This window comes from Nycticebus coucang, chromosome 16 (genome assembly GCF_027406575.1).
Source record: "Nycticebus coucang isolate mNycCou1 chromosome 16, mNycCou1.pri, whole genome shotgun sequence".
Classification (NCBI taxonomy): domain Eukaryota; kingdom Metazoa; phylum Chordata; class Mammalia; order Primates; family Lorisidae; genus Nycticebus; species Nycticebus coucang.
The window spans coordinates 45,515,121-45,533,848 of NC_069795.1; the positions used below are offsets into that span (position 1 = coordinate 45,515,121).

Genomic DNA, 18,728 nt, shown 5'->3' on the forward strand with positions numbered 1-18,728 from the left:
AACTTACAGAGTTTGAAGAAGTAACAATCATGACCCATGACACAAGAAGCAAACTTTTTTCTGTTTTTAATACGAAGTCATACCACCCTAGAAAGGTGGCTAATAAGGTAAAAATCTATTGAGAACCAGGTTAATGTGGATTCTAAGCTTAGAGAATTAGTTGGTTTAGGGCAGCTCAACTCCCAATAAATAGAAGAGTAAGAAGTATGACTTGGCCCATATTATACAAACAAACAATACTAAAGCAAATAATAGAATCCAGGAAGTAAATAGGAGAAGTAATAGCGGGGAATTTCTTGGGACATGATAGAAGCTGAAGTTTTAGGAATTCTCTTTCAATATATTTTTATTTAAAAAGTTCTTTTGAGGATGGGTGCAGTGGCTCACACCTGTAATCCTAGCACTTTGGGAGGACGAGCTGGGTGGATTGCCTGAGCTCACAGGTTTGAGACCAGCCTGAGCAAATTTGAAACCCCATTTCTATAAAATAGCTGGGCGTTGTGGTGGGTGCCTGTAGTCCAAGCTACCTGGGAGGCTGAGATTTGAAAATCACTTGAGCCCAAGAGCTTTGAGGTTACTGTGAGCTATGACAGCACAGGGCATTCTACCACGGGTGACAAATTGAGACTCTGTCTCAAAAAAGAAAAGTTATTTTGTACTGTGATTTTAGGTATACCATGGTAGAGTTCCAAGTCACTGTCACCTGAAAAATGCTATAATCAACTCAATTGTAACTTAGATAAATAGTAATGAAATGAAGAAACGGAAATGAGTATTCATAAACACATTTTTGTGCTATTTAGTTAGATTGTTTTGTTTCAAAATTACAACAACACAATTAAAATTTTTACCTGGTAATTTTTATGTCTTGTATTTCTCTTTTCTTTCCTTCCCCCTTCCCTACACTCTTCTCTCCTTTCCTTTCCTTTTTCCTTTCCTATCCTTTTCCTTTTAAGACAGTCTCATTCTTTTGCCCAGTGCTAGGGTACAGTGGCTTCATCATAGCTCACTTCCACCTCAAATTCCTGGGCTCAAGTGACCCTTCTGCCTCAGCATCCTGAAAAGCTGGGACTACAGTCATGTACCACCATGTTCAGCTGATAGTTTTACTTTTTGTAGTGATGCTGTCTCACTATTCCCCAGGCTAGTCTCAAACTCGTGCCTCAAGTATTCCTCCCACTTCAGCCTCCCAAAGTGCTAGGTTTACAGGTGTGAGCCATCACAGATAGTCCAGTAATTTCTTCTTTCTGACGAATAAGGCTTGGATTATTAGATTATAAAAATGTTTACTTCTGATTATGTTTAATTATATTTTTACATCCCTCACTGTATTTAAAATACCCTGTCTTTCTGGACAAATTTAGCGAACATTTCTTGTACTGGGGATTATTTTTGCAAGTACGCTATGGGTATAAAATTATTTCCCATTGCTGAGATCCATTTATACAATCTATTTCGAGTTTGTCATCATGATAGAAAATGAGGAAAGTAGTCCAATTAGTGACAGTTTAGGTAGTGACTTTAATGTGATACTGGATGTCTGCCCTTTAAAATAGCAATTTAATTCTGCACAGTCTGTGAAATAGCTGCAGTCTTTCATTGTCTGCACCTTATAAATAAGAGCATTTTAATCTGTTCTGTTTATGTTTTGAATAAACTATAACAAGTGGATTGAGAAAAACCTTAGTAGAAGTGATAAAATGATGACTAGTACTCCTGGAAGGTAAACATCTTAGTCTTACAGACTTTCTATATCCTGTAATCCTAACATAGAATCTGAAAGGTAACAAATTCAATAAATGTTTATTGAAATGCCACCAAAATGTATTATATAAAGTCAAGTAACACTTGTTGACTTCATGTGCCTTAGTGAGCAATGTTGAATCTATTTTCAGTATGTCCATGCAAATGTAGTGCTGGGAAAAAACTGTAGGAAAAAAAATCCTTCTATTTTCAAGAAAAGAAAGACTTACTTTTATTCACATGATTTTTTTTTTGAGTCAAATACGCTTTTTTTCTCTTTTTGATAAGAATACAAGCTACTATTATTTCTTTTTGTAAGGGTTTCAGTAGTTTTCTTAGACCTGTCTTCCATTATACAGAAATAGTTTTGCATTGAGGTGCTCATTATATTATAGATAAATCTCTCAAATAAATTGTCATCATCTCTTTTACCAGTGCTATAAAACCAATGATTTCAGTTTATCTGAAAACTTAAGTTTCATAATATTCTTCCCCCAAATTGAAAAGTGTCAAAGCCCATAAAAGACAAGTGGGAAATGTAAGAAATAGCAGAGCTACAAAGGCAAGAAGAGTCTTTGATGCTATAAGCCATGGGGAGCATTTTCAGTGATTTGGGTTAAACGGGGCACTTCTGTGTAAGAGATAAGAAACTCACAACCTTTATTAGATATAAAACTAGATACTTAGAACAATCAAATGATATTTTCTACCTAGTTAATCTCTGTGTCATTAAACTAAACACAAATAATAGATATCCTCTATGAAGCTTTCTAGATTATGTATAGGTCAAGGTGGTAAAGATGTCCAAGTTAGAGGAATCATGTTTTGCTATTCATTAGGTACAGGGGAAAAGTCCTTTTCTTTTACTATTTTTAACATGGAGGTAAATGAAAAATTTCGATGGCAAAGGACATCTTCTGAAGCGACTCATTTATAAGTCTTAATAACCTTGCTTAGGAGCAAAGAAGTGAACCTGCTGTTAAGTGACCTCGGGATGGATAAAACGCACACCTGGGCTCTCCTTTGGTCTCTGTGGTAAGCGCTGGTAATGGCAGGTTTTAGGAATGATTATAAAGCCGTAGCGAAGAAAGTAATGTCCAATAGGGTGAAGACGGAGAGGTTCTGAGACAGAACCAAATAAGAAGGTATGAAAGTCAAGGAGAAAAGATTACTAGTTATATTTTAATCAACAGTTAGCCACTCATTCTTGGGACAAGTTTTTCAGTGTCAGTTCTTGTATTTTCTAATTAATAGCAAGCTCATTCACTTAATTTATCCTCAAAGTAAGTGAATTGGGGAGAATATTATGTAGCTTCAATTATTTGCCATTTTTTTCTGTTTAAGGTAATAGTGAGAAAAAAGATTTTAGGTTTTTATAGCTTATTTTTTGATTAGAACTGAAAATGAGTTATCTGTTTTCTGGAAGGGACAGAGACAGAAGTATGAATATGTTTTCTGAAAAAGATATTTTCTAGTAGAGCAGAATGCTCAAGACTATAAGTTCAAAAGATTTAGATCTATTCTGACCTTCTTTGGAAGGTGATACCTTAAAGATATTACTAATATGCAGAAGGACAAACCAAGGGTAAACATTATGATCCTATGTTTATTTAGAGTAATCTGTGTTAGATTCTTGGAAATTAAATATTGATTCCAAAACTATGTGAGGTTAGATAACCATAGTATACATATGTGGAAGTAAAAAGATTTGGTTTTTAACCAATCATAGACAGGCAATTATGTCAAAATTGATTAGTTAATTTGATAGCCTAAATATCACACATTTCCCATTCCATGGACTACTTGTAAAATTTCACGTATAAAGGTGCATGTTTGTTTGTATATGTGTGTATACATATAATGTGAAGTATTCTCTGTATCTGGTTGTCCTTTCAGAAATATTTGTTTTGTTTACTTTTTTTATTTTTAGAGCCATGGGAGGAGGAAAGGATTATCAAAATTAGCTAGAATTAAACTAGTTATAAACCTCTCCTGCTGTGTTTTTAGAGTGATTTAGTATTTTCCTTACCTTGCCGAACCTTAAAGGCTCTAAATTGAATAATTCTACAAAGAAATGTTTTGGGTTTTTTTGCAAGAAGTCTGTTAGAGAATGTTTCAAAACATGTATTTATGATTGTCTGAACTTTTATAAATATTGATACATCTTTGGACTCAACGGACATGCCATTAACTAGAATTTTTACAACAAAATTATTTTAAAAAATAAAAAGTACTTTTTTCTTAGTACTTTCTTGATCCTTATTTAATTTTTCAGAATGGCACATAAAAATGATCTCATCTTTTTTATCATGCAGTTTGAATAAATTTGAAATTCTATTATGTACCATAAATCAATTTGCTAAATTATTGAAAACTGATATCCCTTAGACTTACTAAAAATGATGTAGTTAAAGAGTTGATAGATTATTCAAAGATTAGTAATTAATATTGAGCTTTTTCTTAGGTACTCATTACTTTCATATTTAATCCAATACTATCAAAAATTTATCTTTATAATTTTATATTCACTTTTCAAACACAAAGAAGTTTTCATACAATTTCCCCAAAATGAGTAAAGCAATCTTAAATAAATTAAAAAATTTTTTGAGAGAAATATAGCACACTGAAAATAATTTCCTAAAAGTTTATAAGTAAATTGTATGTACTTCAACTATATTCTATGCACAATATTGCTTATGAAACAAAATACATATTTTCAAAACATTGACCAGCTTACTATTTATTTTCAGTTTTATTCAATTTCTCATTCATTATGTGAATAATTATATTCTCATGTGTATTATACATAAATTATAAGTAATATAACACAAATAATCTATAGAACTTGTTGCTGTGAAATTAAAAATAAACGCGTATTAACTTTTTACTGAAGTTCATTTGAATAATGTTTTTGCTTTTTTTTTTTACTTGCTTCTTCCTGGGTTGACAGTGTTTTTGCGCTCTTGTAGAGACAAGATAACTTTTGTTTAAAGCCAGCAGGAGGAGCTCTCACCTTGCTGGGTTCAACGTAATTAGTGTGGCTGAAAAACCCGAATTTGTGGGGGTTTTAAATGTGAAACATATGACAAAATTAAGATATTAACTACGTATAATAGTATTAAAAATATCAAGACAACTAAATTTTATTTAAATGCCAAAATATCATTCACTTGTTTATAAGACATATTTGAAGTTTTATTGTTTTAGAAATTTTCTAAAAATAGGATTGCAGTTTAATGAAAATCATGAAAGAAGATTTTGGAAGCTCCTAAAAAAACAAAATGATTTTTACTAAGTATTTACATGTTATAGATACAAACATGTTTTTCTTTTTTCTTGTTTTGAAGTGACCATGCTTCACAGTTTACCATTATGAATAACGGAAAACAAAACAGCCTTATATGTTTTAGAAAGAATAATAATTACATAGCTAAGTTAATTAATTGGTCATAATTTCTATATAAAATTTATGAAGGGGAAATTTCTGTTGGTAGACTTAAATACATATGAGGGATTTTTGAACAAAACCCTTGATTTAAATGCCACAATTTATAGGTAGTATTGTTGAATTTTCTGTAGAAAACTTTGATGAATAAAGTAGATTCAAACCTGTGAATATTTAAAGATCAGCAAAAGAAATATTGATGTTTCTGTATGTGTGCAAAAATTAAAAGTGAATACAATTCAGTTTTGTATTCGAATTTAAAAGGGTAGAAATAAAAATAACACGTTTTTAAGGTTTAGAGCAGAGAATTTGAGAATTAGTCTCCTTGAATGAAATACCAATCTGTCACAGAGAATCATAAAAAATGAAACATAGATGAATATCCAAAAATACAAGGAGCTCCTACAACATCATAGCACAAAACATTAAAAATGGGCCAAAGAATTAAGTAGACATTTCTCCAAAGAAGATACAAATGGCTAAATAGCATATGAAAAAATACTCAATGTCACTAATCATGAAGGAAGTACAAAACCACACTGAGACATCAGCACACGTGTTGATGGCCATTATCAAAGTGATGAAAGAAAACGAATATTCATGAAGAATTGAGAAAAGGGAACCATTATAAATACACTGTTGCTGGAAATGTCAGTTGGCCCACTCAGTATTGAAAACAGTATGGTTATTACTCAAATATTTAGAAAACAGAATCACCATGTGGTCCAGCAATCCCACTTCCGGGTTTATTTCAAAATAATTGAAATCAGGATCTCAATGGTTATAAATTTTCCATAATGCAAGATGAGTAAGTTCTAGTGATAGGCTATGCAGCATCATGACTATATTTGGTTTTAAACTTAAAACATTTAAGATGGTGAATCTCAATGGTATATGTTATTACTAGTACAGGAAAGTGGTTCCCAGTGCTGGGATCTACTTGAAGTCAAGTTGTCCTTGGCTTTGAGTGAGAAAGAATTCAAGAGTGTGACAGCATAAAGCAAAGCAAGTTTCTTTAGGAAATATAGATCTATTCCACAGAGTACAGTCTAGTTCTCCCTGCAGAGCCTTTCATGTTTTTGTTTGTTTGTTTTTATTGGAAGCACTGGCTTAATCATAGACTAAACAAGGAAGGAATATTCATGCTATTTCTTAGAAAGGGGGAGTGATTTATTAAAACTAGGGTTCCTCCTCTTTCTTTATTTCATAGTATAAGTCCTTCCCGGAATCATCATGGTGTCAGTGAGAGTTTCTTTGCTAATATTACCAGAGTATAATGATCTGCAAGGTCAAGCCTCAGCTATTTCCTTGCCATCTTGGTTTCTACTACACTTAACTTGTTCTGGTCATTTTGATCAGGGTTATTAGGGCTTTTTATTTTGGGTTAAGCAATGTCTGATGATTCCCAATCTCATTGTCACACATATACAAAAATAGCCTACTACAACAGAAATAAAACCAAAACCAGATAAAAACTGGGGGGTGGGGTGGGTGGGAATTTGTGGAGGTAACAAATACTTTACTATCTTGATTGAGGTGATAAGTTTCATGGGTATATGCGTATGTTTGACCTCATCCAATTGTATACATCAAATGTGTAGTTTAATGGAATCAATTATACTTCATCAAAGCTGTTCAAAGAGAGACTAGGATCATCAACAATTAAAAAGGTTGACTGTACCCTACAGATAAGAGTAACACAAAAGAAAATTCAGATGTCTGTCAAAATAGAGAAAAATTACTATTCTTTATATAGTTTATCAGGTCCCTGAAGAATGGTGATTGCATAAAGATCTATTTATAGTCGGAAAAAATCTGTATAGGACAACAGTGACTATAAATTAGTATCATTATTTTCCACGTCTGCAAGGGAAATAATGAAGTATTTAAAAAATATAAATGTGAGAAATAAGGAAAATTCAACTTTTGAGTTCCCAAAAGTAGATACTGATGTTATATGTATCTTAATTCTTTTGAATAGTATATCCCCCAAAATAAAAATAACTTTTGTTTGATGCCAAGATAAGCTTTATGGCTTTCGATATTTACTATAATATATTCATCTTTTTCTATAATAAATGAAATTGTTTTTATTACGGTGAATGAACCCAGATGTCATTGTGTGAATATTTGACCTTACTGTACTTTCTATTACATCTGATACTTCTACTTGTGTTAGAATTGTGTTAATAAGGAGAAAATTAAACTACAAAGTAAGACATGTTAAAAAGTGTATCCTTGAATGCCTTTCTTTTTCTTTCTTCCTTTTTTTCATTTTTCTTTTCTTTTTCTTTTATTTGTGATGTTAACAGCTATGGGAAACCCTTAGCTAAATATACTCATTGGGAGTGGCAAATAGCATAGCCTAATTCATTCAGTCCTTCTTCATTTCTTTTTTTTTTTTTCCACTTTTTTTATTAAATCATAATTGTGTACATTAATGCCATCATAATATACCTTCTTCATTTCTTAACTGAAGTATGTCAATAGGAAAAATGCTCTTTTATTAAGTATTTTACTATTCAGAAGTAATTCCTTCAGAAAAAGCAAAATAAATGATTTATTTTTTTCAGTTTGTTTGCCAATTTTAAATATATTGCTTCTCCAGAATTCTGTGAAAGTTAATAGTAGGCATATTTTATAATTATGAATGTATGGATTTAAGCATATTTTAATCCCTTATGGTCATATCATTCTTGTATATATTCAGATTATCTATATTTTTCCAAAGGACGCCTATGCAAGTTGGACCCCAGTTCTTTTAACACATATCTAGTTAACATTGCTATTATTCTTATTTTCTGGTATACCAGGAAACACCACCAGTGTAGTCATCTTACTTATAAAAATAAATGGAACCCGAATCTAATCAAACCACTAGATGTATCTACCAGTTTAGAGAAAAATACATGGAATGGTGGTGCACGTTCATTATCTCACAAATATTTAAAAAAATCTAGAATGTGGTACAAAATATATTTTGTAAATCATTTTCAAATCGTGAAAAAACAAACTGGTTAGTAATTAAAGTACATAATATAACAATAATGGGGTCCTGTTATACACTTACTAGAATGCCTTCAAGGAACTAGACAATACCAAGACCTGGTATGTGAAGAAGGGGAAAACGATACATTCTGCTATTGGGAACGTGACATTTCACAGTCACTTTGCAATTCAGTTTGATAGTTTCTCATTAAAAAAAAAAAAAAATTACCTGGTTAATCCTTGGAGAAATGAAAGTATAGGTTCATATAAAAAATGTACACATGAAAGTTAATAGTGGCTTTATATATAATATCCTTAACTGTAAATAGTCCACATGTCCATCAGCTAAGGGACTCCGATAGCGAAATACTTTTCAGCAATAAAAAGGAACTAACTCTTGGAACATGAATTAACATAGACGAACCTCAGATCCATTAAACTAAGTGAAACAAGCCAGGCTTCAATGTCTACATGCTATGTGATTTTATTCATTGGACTTATAAAAAAGGTCATAAGAATTTTTTTTTGTGAATGAAAATATTCTATAGCTTGACTGTAACCATGGTTAATGAATGTGGTGAGTTATCACAATTTGTGCAAACATACATGTGCAAGTGGTGAATATTATTGTGAGTAAAATGTACCTCAATAATTTTAACTGAAAAAATGAGGAAATCTTTGGATTAAAAAATATATACTTACAGAGGACTGCCAACTCACTCCAGTGGATAGCGCTTACTTTGGTCTTGGTTTCCTATTTAAATAATTGAGCCAATAGTGAATATTGAATGCTGACTGGATATTTGATGACATTAAGGAATTACTGTTTATGTTAATTAATATATTTTAGTTACATTAGAAGTGACTTTATGTTAGAAATCCATGCCTGAATTCCTAAAGATGAAATTGTGATTACTGGAATTTATTTCAAAGAAATCTCTCAGTTGGGGAGTAGGTAAAAATGTGAAGATGAAACAAGATTGGCCATAAATTAGTAATTATTGAAACTAAGTGATGAGTGCACAAGGGTCCTTTATGCTGGAAACACTTTTAAAAAACCTCCTCAGTTGATTTCCATCTGTCTTCCAGCATCATTTCTCTCATCTCACTTTCTCAAATAATCCCTCCTCCTAGTCTGCTCCCTAGTGACTGAGAGATAATTTAGTCATATCTCAGCAACTTTATAAAAAGTATTGTATACAAAAAGAAAAATATATCTCATTACATCTAATTGAAGTCCTTCTCATCCTAACCTACATCAGATTCCATCTGTGAAGTTGCAAAAATCTAAACCTTCAGAACTGCCCTCTGAGCCTTAGCCTAACTTGATTGCTACTTGTTATCTTCTATTTTATAATTTAATAGAGTATGTTCTTCTTGGTTTTACATGTATGCCTTTTGACCAGATTATGAATTACTTTTCTTCAGGGAAAAAGATGTATGGTTTTTATTTTTGTCTTTGGATCCCTTAGCAGTAAGTATACTAAAGATCGTGTGGTCAATGCTTTAAAGATTCTAGGTTTATTTAAAATTGTTTTTATAGTTTGTTGATTATATAGAAGTCCAACTAATAACACAAAAAGACAATACAGAAGCCTGAGTAGTATAGTTTTTTCTTTCTTTTATATGGTATAAGAAGACTATGTGAAAGTTTGAGGAAAAAGCAAAGGTAGTTATTTCATCAGTTTTAAAAATACAATATTAAAAAATGATTTTGGTAATTCTGTTATTCAGTTATTTCATTTTTCTTTGTTAAAGACAAATCTATGTATTTTAAAATTATCGCGACTTTATACATTTTATTATTTCTTAATATTGTTATATATTAATATTTAATATACAAATAATTTTAAAATTAAGTAATAAAATTGCTTAAATCTAATGCAATGTGCAGTAGTAAGAGTAATAGACATTAATGATTAAATAACTTTCATATATTTTTGCATCATTTGACAAATTTATGAAAGTTTTTTTATCTATTTAATTCTAGTTGTGTTGCTTGATACCACCACTGTGCTGGGAGAGCTAGGATGGAAAACGTATCCATTGAATGGGGTAAGTGTAAATGTTTTTTTAAAATTGTTGTCTTTATTAGATTTTGAGGGTCTGATAATAATTAAACAACAGTGGATTTTTTACTCTATTTAATAAATTTGTGTAACTTAAATCCCATAGAAAACATTAAAATACAATTAGGACTGGTAATCAGTGGGATGATATGTATACATCCTTGCTTTCTTCTAAATTAGCAATTATTTTTAAGAACATGTTTATATTTATACACAAGTAACATTAGAATACCTCTCATATATCTTTAGAAAGAAATTTCTATGTGTAAAAGTTCATATATGTTATGTATATATGTTAAATTTGATAGCCCCAATGAATATTTGTGCATAAACAAATGGAGTATTATAACATCAGTGGATTTTACAAACATTAATTTTGTTTTTAATAGAACATATGTATTCTAAATCATTGTGTATTTTTTGAACTTGGCAAAAAATATATTAAGTTTTGGTTAGCTGGAGGTAGTTGTATTTGAGGGCTTACACAGATGGGTACTTTACAAAGTACAGTTTTTTAGGTATCAACATTTAGCTATTTACTTGAATTTACTTGACTTTTTGTATATTTTGCTTCATTTTCACATTGCAATGTATTTCTACTTCTTGTTTTCTTAATAAGGTAAAATTAAAAGGTGGGCGGTAAAGATTTTTACTTTGATTTTTGACTATTTAAATAAAATATTCAATAATAGAGGCAGTCAAATGTTTTCAGGTACATTTGAGTTAGCTTTTTGTTAAAGAAATTTTAATTTTTTCATTCATCACAGTCTTGATATTTTTACCTTGCTTCTTCTATTATATCTTTAAAATTAAATCTGAAAGAATTTGATCAAAACATGTTTTATTCTTTTAGACTCTTTTACATGCTGCTGTTTGAATTTGACATTTTATCTTAATTCATTAAACGTGTATTTTTCAACTAAAGTATTCTCTCAAGAATTAAATCTTCCTCTCTTTTTCTGACAAGTTATTTACTTTTTTGGATTTTTTATACTCTGTGATCTTATTTTTTTGGAAATTTTCAGTTTATTCTATTTGAACTCTTATCAAACTGCTTCTGAGATATATAACTTAAATTAGAATTAGACTTTTATCATCATATTTCTATTACAGTGAATACACATCAGTATTTGTTGAGTATTTTAAGTAGGTCTTGTTTATCATATTACTTGTAAAAACTCAATTAAGCTTTTTTATAGAATCACTTTCCTACATATATGAGTATATCTGCAATCTTGTAAACTATGAAATGTATACATCACATAAATACACTTTTAAAAAGATAGGCAATATGTTTTAAATGAAGCTCCACTATTACTAGTAATCTATCCCCTTCATTAACAGAAAGTACCGCTAGGTGAAGGGATGTTTGAGAAAAAACACAACATTATTAGATGTATACATTAAGTTTTAGGAAGTTTGAGAATCATACGTAGTATAGGGATGAAGTGGAAATAATTATTTGCCTGGGATGGAGGCATATAGTGGGGAATAAGCGGGTCCTGGTGTAAGTGCTGAGTCCAAAGGTTTAAGAACAAGATCTAATGTTTGAAGGCAGGAAAAGATGGATGTTTCAGTTCAAGGCAAGTGAATTTGCCTTTTGGATGAGGCCACATTCATGAAAGTTGGCATGTCTTCTTACTCAGTCTACTGTTCCAGACATATACTCACAAACATCTCCAGATATAATGTTTTACCAGCTATCATGACATGGCCCACTCAGATTGATGCATAAAATTAGCCTTCACAGTTGGAAAAACAGGAATGCATGTCATGCATATCTAACTACAAGTTAAAAGTGCATCTAACAACTAATTATTTTTATAATAAAAAAAGCATAGTTTAAAATTAAGCTGTGTGGAAAGGTATTTTATCCCATAAATCAGAGCTCATCTTTTCCTAATATTGTTCCAGTAATGAAAAATCAAAGACTGGATATATTATGATGGAGAATATCTACTAATAATTTCTATTTTAAATGATAATATTTGTATTTTATATAATAAGAATTAATTTATATTGGGCGATACCTGCAGCTCAAAGGAGGAGGGTGCCGGCCCCATATGCCGGAGGTGGAGGGTTCAAACCAAACCTGGCCCCAGCCAAAAAAAAAAAAAGAATTAATTCATCATAATACAGTATTACATTTTGATTCATTTTATAATACCTTGAAATTATCCAGTACTACCATGTACATGCTTGAATTCTAAAAATATAAATATTGGTGATAATTTCAGTTGTCAAAATGGATTTATTTATTGTTTTCAAAATTGATATATGAATTATTTTTCTTAAAACTTCACAACATAGTGGTAGTGTTTTAAATATCTATAATGTTAATTTTAATTACATTATTTTGTATTTCAAAGAAACATATTAGGTTTTGTGACTAAATCATTTCATCTTTAATGTGAGTGTTTATAAGACATTTTATAGTAGTGGGATCTTAATATCCATTTACACAAGGGAAGGGCATGCTAGTAGTATCCATCTCATTAGATTATAATAAGAATAAAATTATTTAATATATGGAAAGAACTTAAAAATGTCTGATTCATAAGAACATTTTATAAGTGTTATCATTGCTAAGAGTATTGCAATAAGACTAAATATAGAGTCATGAAAAATAGATGTTTATATAGAGTTCTTGTTTTTTTACAAAATCATATGTCATCCTATGTCAAGTAATTTTTCTTATGAACCAAAATGAAAATGTCATATTTTTCTACTTTTATTTATTAAAATGAATTAAAATATAAATGGAATGTTTTGTCATTTAAATATACATATAAACTTATCTATTTAATCTTTCACTGTACAGTCACAATGTGAAAAATACTATTCTGAGTAGTGGGGGCATTGGTGGGGGGATGTATGGTCATTTTAAAAATATATGAAAGCTTCTGGGATTTTATAGTAGTTACAATCTTTAACTGCAAATAGTGAATTCAGCCTTACTTGATATACATAGCAGATATTTTGATTATATATAATTAAGTTAGTGTCACAATCAAAAATTGCCAAGGAAAATATTGAGAGTAAACAGAAGGAAAACCCATTGACCTAGCTGTGAGACATCAGTGTGCTAACAGCAGAGAAAAATCTGATGAACTGAAATTACTCAAAAGAATTTAGAGAAAAGTTTACTCAGCTTAATGCGTTCCTGGAAGTACTTCTCTAGAAGAGTAAACCTGCATACTAATGGTAAGGGATAAATAAATGAGATATAATACCTTTTTGTCTTTTTTTTGATGACTCTCAAATTATTTTTTTAGTTTTTATTTCAGAATATTGTGGGGATACAGATGTTTTGGTTATATGAATTGCTTTTGTACTATTTGAGTTAAAGTTACAAATGTGTCCTTCACCCAGCTGGTTTGCATTTATGTGCATCATACCCATTAGGTATGATTTTACCCTTCCTCTCCTGGACCCTCCCACCTGCTTGCTTTCTGTAGAGTTTCACTATCATATGTGTACCTGGTGCTTGATAAGTTCCAATTTAATAGTGAATACATGTGGTGTGTGTTTTTCCATTCTTGAAATACTTCACTTAGGAAAGTGGTGTCCAGTTCCATACAGATTGTTACAAAAGGTATTCATTTTTTTATAGCTGTGTAATATTCCATGGTATACATATACCACATTTTATTAATCCAGTCATGTATTGATGGGCATTTGAGTTGATTCCACATCGTTGCGATTGTGAATTGTGTTGCAATAAACATTCAAGTACTCATGTACTTTTGATAAAATTATTTCTTTTACGTTTGGGTAAATAGATAATAGTGGGATTGCTGGATCAAATGATAGGTCTACCTGTAGTTCTTTGAGGTATCTATCGCCATACAATTTTCCATGGTGGACATACTAGTTTGCAGCCCCACCAACAGTGTATAAGTGTTCCTTTCCCTCTGCACCTGTACTTGCATCTGTTGTTTGGGAACTTTTGGATAAAATCCATTCTCACTGGACTTAGATTGTATTTCATTTGGTTTGACTTGCGTTTTCCCAGTAATTAGAGCAGTTTTTCCATGTTTATTGGCCATTAACTGGTCTTCTTTTGAAAAGCTCTGTTCATGTCTTTTGTTCATTTTTATATGGGTTTTTAATTTTTTTTATTGATTTGCTTTAGTTCTTTATAGATTCTGTTTTTTTGTCCTTTATCAGACATACAGCAAGCAAATAATTTCTCTCATTCTGTATGTTGTCTATTTGCTCTATTGATTGTTTCCTTGGCTGTGCAAAAGCTTTTAAATTTAATCAGGCCCCCTTTGATAATGTTTGTTGTTGTGATTGCCTTCAAGATTTATTCATAAATTTTGCCTAGATCACTATCTATAAGAACTTTTTCAACATTTTTCTGGAATTCTTATAGTTTTATACCTTAGGTTTAAGTATATTATCAATTGTGAGTTACCGTTTGTGACTTGTGAGAAGTACACATCCTATTTTATTCTTCTATGTGTGCTTATCCAATTTTCCCAGCACCATTTATTAAATAGGGTTTCCTTTCTCCAGATCAGATGGCAGTTTGAGGATGGTTTTATATCTGGGTTTTCTCTTCTGATCCTTTAGTCTATGTCTCTTAGAGTGTCATGGTGGCTTGAGGTAGTCACTGAAATAATTGAAAAGAGCAAGTAAAGTTTTTTCAAGGAAAAAAAGTTTATTAATGGCTTGCTATAGCCTCGTCCTGGTGTCTGCAGGCTCCTTGGAAGGCACAAATTTGTGTTTTCTACAAATCAGCTCTTGGAAGTCAACAAACCAAAATTGAGGGAAATTATTACCAGTAGACTTGCCTTACAAAAATATTAAAATTAATTCTCCAGAAAGAAAGAAAATGAAATATATCAGAAACTTGGATCTAAATAAAGTAAGAGCATGGAAGAGGCAACCTCAAAATTCTCCCCAAGTCTTAGAAGTCTTCCAGACTCTTAATTAACTCTGCTCTCAAAATAACCCACCTTCAAGGTTTTGCAAGCAACCCACCTGCAAGGTATTAATCGGCCTCATTTCAATAATGGCCTTGGTCATCCTGACCCAAACTAATCCCCACATAGCCTAACCATATCTATCATCTATCCTGCTTATTTATACCTAGCTAACTGCCTAACATGTTTGTGTTCTTGTGCCAGTACTATGCTGTTTTGATTACATCCTTATAGTATAGTTTGAACTCTGGTAAAGTGACGCCTCCCCATCTGTCCTTTTTTCTTAAAGTTGCTTTAGTTATTTGGGCTCTCTCCTTATTCCATACATAGCATAGAGTTTTTTATCAATCTGCAAAAAACGACATTGGTATTTTAATGGGGGGGGTGCGTTGACTCTTTAGATCACATTGGGTAGTATAGACATTTCAATGTTGGTTCTACAGAGGGTCCCCAAGAAATACACATTTTAAGAAAGGAAAAAGAAAACACTATTAAAATTGTAATACTCAATATAACCCATAACAAAAGATGAATACAAGTCAAGTTGTGAACCTCTTGTATTGCAGGAGTCAAATGTGATTTCAGTATTAAAAATTTAACACAGTTTTACCTTTCTTAAAATGTGTATACATTTTTCTGTACCCTCTTTATTTTTTCATTTATTTATACCCTCAGCAATTTCCTTCCTCAGTAACTCTGAGTTCTCCACATAGAGGTCTTCTACCTGTTTGGTTAAATGTATGCTAAAAGAGCAACCTAAAAATAAGCAGCCTGCTACACACAGACCCATGTGATAGCTGAGTCTATTTTAAGAGAGTCATGTTCTCTCTTACACAAGCTTTCCCTTCTATGCATTTGCAGCTAGGGGACTACTGTCCACAAACTCAGGCTTTGTTTCTTGAGAACACTCCTTTTAGCGGCTTGTGCCCGTTAAAGCAACGTCAGTAGAGTGAGCTCATAGTTACTGGAGAACTCCTGTGGGCAAGTAGAAGGAACACAGGACATCTAAGCTAGAAGGTCTCCTGTGTCCACAGAGGGAGATTTGTGAAGCTGTCTTCTTCTACCCTCTTACTTTCTTTATTTGGATCCAAGTTTTTGATGTATTTTATTTTTCTTCTCTCTGAAGAATTACTTTTAACATTTCTTATAAGGCAAATCTGCCAACAACAGATTCCTTCAATTTTTGTTTGTCTTTGAAAAAAAAAAAAAAAAGGCTTTATTTATCCTTTACTTCTGAGGGATAATTTCACAGGATATAAAGTTCTAGGTTGGTGGTTTCTCAACACTTTAAAAATTTCTGTCCACTCATTTTTTTTTTTTCACTTGCTTTCTGAGAGGTTGGACATAATTCTTATCTTCTCTATATGGAAGGTGATTTATTTCTCTGGCATCTTTCAAGATTTTTTATTCATGATTTATATATATAAATAAAATACACACACACATACCTTTTTGCATTAGAATAGTCTCTGAAGTTTGAATGAGGTATACCTAGGTTGTCTTCTTTGGTATTTATCCTGCTTGGTGTTCTCTGACCTGCCAAAATCTGTGGTTTGGAGTCAGACATTCATTTGGAGGAAATTCTCAGTCATTATTGCCTGCTGTCCGGAGACGCTATCTTACAACAGCCCAACTGTCAGGATTTTATCAGAGCCTAACTGACCCCATCTCTAGCCAGCTCTAGCCTTCCATTTGTGGAAGGGGAAATGCCAAAGTCCAGCCCCTCTAACCATCCTGCCCCACCTAACGGGAGTGCTGAGAAGCTCTTACAAAGTTCTTAAGAAGAACACAGGATTCTGGAGTATTTCAAAGTGGTTCCTTTTCCCTTCTCTGTGACAGAAGCATGAAGAGATTTTCTCTAATACTCACTTTAAAGACCTAGTAGAGCTCCCAGGGATAAAACTCAAAAGCATGGAGACCCTCTATAGCTGTATTGCCCTGGAGCTTCTAACACTGAGTTGTTCATGGTGAGGTTCCATAAATCGTCTGTTACCGTTTAGGTGTTTTACTGTGGCACTGGTTTCCACAGAGACTTTTTACTGATGGGTTTCTACTTCCTTCAGTTATGATTCTCTGTATCCATACGTCAGTGTTTCCAATTTTGCTGCCAGTGGTTTACCCTCCACTTCTCCAACCGATCTAAAAAGAATTGTTGATTTTACAGTTTTTCAGCTTTTTGTTTGTTATAATGGAGAGGCTACTTCTAAACTCTTTACATGCTGGCCTGTGCAAAAGATTATCTTTTCAACAGATATTAGACATTAATTATATATTACATATTAGTATATATATTTTTATATGTATCATATAATTAGCTAAAACATTTATGCAAACATTTTCACAAATGATTTTACTTAATTTTCCCCAACCTTCTATTTTCTTGCAATGAACTGTCTGACATTTTCCCTTTCTCCTCACTGTAGTCACTATTAGTAGCAGTTGGCTTCATTTTCAAATCTATTCAATCTAAAGGGAAAAATCAAGCCTTTATGCCTTTCTTTGCATGGCGTTATTGCTATTCTTCCTTACGCATCTTCCTGTGGCGTACACATGGAGCAGCAGACATGAAACTCTCAGGATCAAGGGTCATCTCGATCCCAGAGCCAGGACTCTAAGTCATTATGTTGTACCTGTAACTGTGGGTTGAGTTGAGACTTTGTGAGAAGTGCTGTGGAGGGGTAAAATAACCTCTAAAGCTGATCAAGAGCAGACTTAATCTAGTTACAGGGTTGTTGGAAAGACATGGATTTTGTGTTAGAAGACACATAGTTATTGAAAAGTACTCAAAAGATTAATTCATCGTTCAGGACCAAAGGATATTCTAAGGCTAAGGATGGATAATGATTCGTGCATGTCCAGTGAGTGGCATACTAATATATGGCACACGTTTAGAATCTTTGATATTTTGTTTGCTTAGATAGGAACTAAAGTAATAGTCCTTTAATGTGACTCTTTTAGGTTTGTTTCTTTGTTCCTCATATATAATGACTTACTATGTCTTTATATATGTCTGTGACTGACTGTAAGATAATTTAACATAAAGTATGGACTGCTACCAGTCCAAATAAAACCATACAAAAATATGTATATGAGGAATTCTAAAGTGCTTATAATTCTCAAACTATCTTCACATTGTCCAACCAAGAAACTTGCTATTGGTGCCATAATGTTCTACTCCCTCAACTGTATCTTATTTAGACAAAGGTGGGTATGTAATCTAAAGACATCCAATTCATTGGCTCACCAGCTACCTCTCACATATGGATTCCCTAACTGGCTAAACCCATCAGACTCTTCTTTTAGAAATTGAGTGTTTCAAGTCAAGAATCCAGGGGATATAGCAACCGGAAACTCATGCCATAAAGACACATCGCAAGATTCATGTAGAAGAGTTGCAATGGGGGTGGGAAATGGGGTTGATAAACCAAATTCATGTGAAAGGGACTGTGTTAGGAGAACAGGAAAAACTAGCAGTTAAAGGGAACCCATTCAGTAGCAAGAGGAGAACATAGCAAATGCAGAGAAAAATCAAAGAGCAAGGAAGGGAATTGG

At 32.2% G+C, this 18,728-nt stretch overlaps 1 protein-coding gene across 4 annotated transcripts in view; it reads left to right on the top strand.

Annotated features, from left to right (window-relative positions):
- The window catches only part of EPHA6 (EPH receptor A6), a 921,042-nt gene that overhangs the window by 56,001 nt on the left and 846,313 nt on the right, over positions 1 to 18,728 (top strand). For all 4 annotated transcript variants that reach the window (XM_053565807.1, XM_053565808.1, XM_053565810.1 and 1 more), the window contains exon 2: positions 10,167 to 10,231. In XM_053565807.1, coding sequence (XP_053421782.1) covers positions 10,167 to 10,231 — 65 coding nt within the window. The remainder of the gene's footprint in view (positions 1 to 10,166; positions 10,232 to 18,728) is intronic.